This window comes from Nicotiana attenuata, unplaced genomic scaffold (assembly GCF_001879085.1).
Source record: "Nicotiana attenuata strain UT unplaced genomic scaffold, NIATTr2, whole genome shotgun sequence".
Lineage (NCBI taxonomy): Eukaryota > Viridiplantae > Streptophyta > Magnoliopsida > Solanales > Solanaceae > Nicotiana > Nicotiana attenuata.
Window position 1 is genome coordinate 498,741 of NW_017670518.1, and position 5,884 is coordinate 504,624.

Sequence of the window (5,884 nt, forward strand, 5' to 3'; positions counted from 1 at the left end):
GCGGGTCATTTAGTTACTTGGGCTAAGATGGGTTGGGTCAAGATGGGTTAAAATTCGGATCATAACCCAACCCGCCTAACTCTTATTAAACTTTAATTAATATGTGTTATTTTCTTATAAATTGTATAATTACTAAATAAGACTTTTTTGCTTTTGTTATGGTCATATTTAAAATATTAAGCAAAAAATAAAATTATTTCTAAGATATTTTGACAAACTTACTCATGGATCAATTGGGCTAAAAATTAACCCAACTTTAAATGGATTGAGATGGGTTGGATCAAGATGGGCTAAGTTCAATAAATGGGCGGGTCAATAACCAACCCAAGGTTGGGCGGGTTGGGCGGGTCATTTGAGCTTGGGCCAAATTTGACAGCCCTACTCACTATAGACTTCCAGAGACAATGCACAAGTAAAATAAAGCAAAAGCAAGAGCAAAGCAGAGCTGTGTGTAATCACCGGTTTTTATTTTAGACGAATATTTTTACAGCATCTATCTAGTCTTCTCTTGTAGGGGTAATGAGAAGTATCTAGCTACATAAAAGTGGGATGTACACTAGATTTCTACAGCAAAGCAAAATAAAAGTAGCAAGATTTCTACCGCATGGCTGTTTAGCCAAGATTTTGGAGGACATCCAAGTTCCAACACCTTCCTTCAGATGATAATTCCACTAGGAATCAAAGCATCCTTAATGACAGTGACAATCCCACTTTTGATGAAGTATCCATCTGTTTCCCTAGCCGCTTCTTGAACATTGTCTCTGTTAATGATCTAAGGAAAGAAAATTCCACATTAGGACTCAAGCTCACATAAACTGCAAACATAAATCTAAAATCAGAGATGCGTGAAATTTCAAGGAATTTTACCTTCACATTGTCCCCTATACGGGCATTCTTGTCAATAATGGCTCTTTTAATGTGAGAGTTCTTGCCAATGCCAATTGGGACACTACCCTTTGCAGCCAGGAACCTCCTGTCAGCATCAGTCTGGACCAATAAAGAACAGAAAGTGAGTCCACAATAATTAACTAAGGCAGTAAGAGAACCAACAAAGTAGTTATTTATTTATTCTCTGTTATTTGACTTTAGGCAACTTGCTCTATGATAGGTCACATATGCAACAGTAAGTTTTAACTGAAGAAAGTCAAATACACGTTCCCATGTATATTATTAGATACTTTTTCCGGTGACCTGGGAATTCCTAGCTTTACCTCATAATAATCTGCCCCCATCAGAAGCGAGTCTTCTATAATTGCTCCCTCTGATATGCATGATCTGAGCCCGACCACAGAATGGTGAATCTTACAGTTCTGCACACAAAAAATGATTCCATGAGAACCAGCGCCTGACAAGTATGTACTGGTACATCACTTTTCTCCATTATCTGGAGCGTAGTTTGATGAAGAAGGACAAGGACGGAGATGGTGACAGATGTGTGGGCAATTCTCTTCATCCTCCTCCCTTCCTCGAGGCCCTAAAATGACAATAATTACTGCTACGACTCAACCGTAACCTAGTTGGGTTGGCTATCCATCTGCGATGTCCATTTCAATCAATCTGGATCTGTTTCATTACAAGACTTCAAAATTTTTCTCTACAGAAACAAGGTAGTATAAAGTATAAACTACTACCTTTTTCCTTCCAGAAAAAGCTTGTCCTACTTCCTCATAAAACTAAGACAATTAGATAAAAATGGAGGGAGAAACATCTAGGTAATCAAAATCTTAAATTTTCAGGAAAAAGCAAAAAAAAATTAAGTCAAGATCTATAACATCTAACATCTCCGATCATTTTCCCTCTGCTTCCTCGATGGCAAATTGAACAGCAACGAAAATGCAAGCACCTCTCAGAGAGGAGGACTTCAGTATACTCAACTTTATTCTCTATTCTATGTAAGCGTGATTTCAGTTATAAAGAACGTGCATTATGGATGAGGTCATGCAAAATATCGAACACGTCAAGATGTGTCTCACATGTTTGCTGTCAAGAATAACATGACTACAGTACCAGAATGAGATGTTCATGTATCCATGGCTTTTAGAGATGGGATGAGCAACCGCTTCAGAAATGCAACTTAGAAAATATAGAGGCTTTGAAACAATAATTGATTACCTTGATCACACAACCTTCACCAATGACACTGTCTGTGACATCGGCATCAAGCATTTTTGAAGGTGGCAGATATCGAGGTTGGGTGTAGATCGGAGCTGATCGATCGTAGAAGCTTCATTAAATATTAAAGACAATAGTGGTTAATCAAAGCGAGTGGGATAACAGACCATGAAAACTGCAGAGAACTATGTCATTGAGATGAGAAGAATTACCTGAAATCTGGGACTGGCTTTTTTGTAATGCCCAAATTGGCATTGTAGAAAGCTTCAATGGTACCAATATCTTCCCAGTATCCATCATACAAATAAGCTTGCACCTGAGAACACAGATACATAAGACCTCGGGAAAAGTTAAACTGATAAATTAAAAATAATTTAGCGCATAATTCATCTTTCCTTTTTGAGTTTCCACATTTTGAAGAAACAAAGAGACTAGAAAGAAACATTTAAACCTTGAGAAGGGCTACACAAGACTGCAGAAGAGTAAAGAGAGCTCATGTTCATAATCATATTTGGAAGAGAATTAAAGACGTTGAGACAATAAGGCCCACAGATTGCTTTAGAGGTATAGTTCTCTATACTAAAGGATGATGCAATATTTTATGCATTGTGCACTGCAAAAGCTTCACTTTTTGTGATAAGTAAAAATAATTGCAAAGTGTAACTTCTAGACAAATACATACTCTCATCCCAAGCGAAGTTGCACCAGGAATAACTTCACTACCAAAATCATTGGCACCAGGGAACTTATCACGAAGTAGGTTTAACATCACGTCTTTGCTAATGACATATATACCCATACTTGCGATAAAAGGCATCTCTTTAGCTCTCTCGTCATCAAGACCTAAAATGGTAGTATCAACCTGAAATACATCATAACACGAGTTAACGCCTGCTTGTAAGTTCTTTTGCGAGTGGTTTTGTATTGAAAAGCATTAGAACTATGATAGTCTTACTTTCATTGCTTTCAATTGCTCTCCTTTCGGCTTCTCTGCAAATTCAATAATGCGTCCTTCTTCGTCAATCTTCATGAGACCAAATGCAGTGGCTCGCTTTTCGTCCATTGGCAGTGCGGCAACAGTAATATCAGCATCTGTTTCTCTGTGGGCTTGAATGAACTTTTCATAATCCATTCGATATAGATGATCTCCAGCAAGTATGAGGAATTCAAGAACATTATGCTCCTCAAACAACCATAGATACTGCCTGACAGCATCAGCAGTTCCCTACAGACAAGTAGTCAAGTACGCGTGTGTTATGCCTCTTTGTGAAGTAAACTAGCTTGATATCAATAGCAAAATGCTTGTAGCAGCTTAATTCCAGGTGCCATGCACGAAACGAGACCCCAAATTACTTCTTAAATAAGGCATGTCTAAACAGCTCCTCGAAAGCTCAGGAAAATAGGTATTTTAAGTGCTTCTTATATGCTTCACAGTAATTGGTTGAGATCTGCCTCCGGTAATTAATAACAATAACAGTAATGATATGTGAATTGTGTGCAGCAGGAACAAAGAGTTACCTGGAACCAATTGGGGTTCTCCGGACTTTGTTGAGCAGCAAGAACCTCCACAAAACCCTCATTTTTGTATCCCCCCATGTTGCTAGCATACGCCCGTGAAAGGTGGCGATTTAGAGACGCAGAGTTGAATTGTGTGAGAACATAGATCTTGGATATGTTACTGTTCAAGCAATTGCTTACAGGAATGTCAATCAGACGATAATTTGCTCCAAGAGGAACTGCTGGCTTTGCTCTTTTTTTAGTTAGAGGATAAAGTCGGGTCCCAGCTCCACCACCAAGAATAATTCCCAAAACACTCTGCACCAAATCGCATTAACAATGCAAGTTTAACTTCACTTTTAAGAAGACATAAATCAAAGTTAAGCTATTGTCAAATAAGGCTTTCTGGAAACAATAAGACAATACTGTTAACCCACAATATAACAAGATTGATTCATATTATTTTTTAATGAAAATGCAACAAAGTTGACATCATTTTTTTTTAAATTGACAACTTGAAATGGCAATCTGCTAGTAATTGCAATTAAAAGGTGCATGGTTTAAGGATTAGTAGGTGAGACAGACACTAGGAACAATGCCTGACAGCCACATTCGGGATCGTAATGGCCTGCTCATGCTCAGATAGTCAGATCCAATGATTACAGTTTCCAGAAGATAATGCTAGTTTTATCAGATTTTCCAAGTAAAAAAATCATCAGCTTATGATTATCATGTGCATAATGAATCTTTGAAGTATGTTTAGCAAATAATTTTGAGTAATATTAAACAAAACGAAATAGTCCTAGCACATTTTTAATTATACACGTGATGATGTGTCAGAAAGAGGCGGAAGAGGTGAGAGGATCTTGGATCTAGAACTAAGTCAGTCAAATTACTTCACTCTGAAGCAATTCACTCCATCACTTCCATGATCTAGTTCCTCCAACCGCCGCAATCCAATCACTTCATTTTAGTGATAAATTGGAGAAGAGATTTAACAAATTTTACTACTTTTCGCACATTACACCATGTAGATTGGTATATATACTATATGCATAAAGATTCACGAAATCATTGATAAAATCAAACCGAAAAGAGTCTATTTTGTGCTTACTCGGCTAGCATCAGGGTCAAGACATGTCTGCGAATTCTGTGAATCAGAAACAGCCTTAGGCGACACGATCAGTGGACTCCTCCTCTCGCTGGAATGGCGCTGCTGAGAATGTAAGGTTGCCATAGACATCAGCTTGTCTCCAGATAGATGAGACGACGAAAAGGAAAGGTTTCGAAAGGACATTGCACGAGTAGCGTCATTTCTTCTCTCATTAATGCAATTTTGGGGAGAAGGCGAAGATTTTAAGGCTCCAATGGAAGCCATGGATATGCTCTGCTCTGCTCTACTCAGCTATTTCTCTCTGCTATGGAGTGTGTGGCAGTGAGTGTGATTGAAATTGAAACGGGGCTGGGGTTTTGTTTTTACAGTGCTGATTTTAGCGTATCAATTGTAACAATATAGACCTAGTTTTGTCAGAATTTACGAGAGGACCATAAAAATGATTGGCAAACAATGCAAGTGAATGAGGGTATTTTGGGGATAATAATTATGATTTTGTACTTTTGCTGGAAAAAATCTGACGAATGTACTATTAGAATCACTATTATTTTCCGAAATATAGGTCTGACGATTATTAATTAGTGGACGTCATTTCGCTAGTTTGAAGGAAAATTAGATATGATCACATGTGCGTGAGAAAAAGAAGGGGCTAACCGACGTTTATAAACCGTTCGTTGTAAAATGTGATTATTATAAAGGAGAAATAAATTGTTTAATCGAGATTTTGTTAGAAATAATTGCTACTTAAATGAAAGGACAGGTGAGATCTGGAATGATCCGAAATTGCCAGAATTGGTATACTTGTTTATGCTATGCTATCACATTCCCAAGAAGAGTTGGTGTATCATGTTTCAAGGAATTAATTAATAAGTAAGAAATTGTTATGAAACAATAAAAGTAGAAGAACAATATTGCAGACAAAAAGAGAGAATTCATATTGAATTTTGGGAAGAATTACAATAGAATAGAATCCTCTATTTATAGGGAGAGGGTGACTTAGCCATCAAGCAATGAACCCTAGTACCTCTCTAAATATAGACATTCACCATAAATAAAATTCTATTTATAACACTCCCCCTTGAATGTCTATTCAACAGATAATGTGCCTCGTTAAAACCTTAACTAAATAAAACCCAGTGGGAAAAATAATTCTAGAGAAGG

The 5,884-nt window shown here is 37.4% G+C and overlaps 1 protein-coding gene across 1 annotated transcript; it reads right to left on the minus strand.

Moving 5' to 3' along the window:
• Positions 1-446: 446 nt before the first annotated feature.
• On the minus strand, positions 447-5,088 carry LOC109240477 (glucose-1-phosphate adenylyltransferase small subunit, chloroplastic/amyloplastic). Its single transcript, XM_019407136.1, has 9 exons — positions 4,724-5,088; positions 3,631-3,927; positions 3,068-3,337; positions 2,795-2,974; positions 2,325-2,428; positions 2,113-2,224; positions 1,212-1,310; positions 868-987; positions 447-772 (listed from the first exon to the last, which is right to left on the minus strand). The coding sequence occupies exons 1-9, from the start codon at positions 4,985-4,987 to the stop codon at positions 656-658; spliced, it is 1,563 nt and encodes a 520-aa protein (XP_019262681.1). The 5' UTR covers positions 4,988-5,088; the 3' UTR covers positions 447-655.
• Positions 5,089-5,884: the final 796 nt, after the last annotated feature.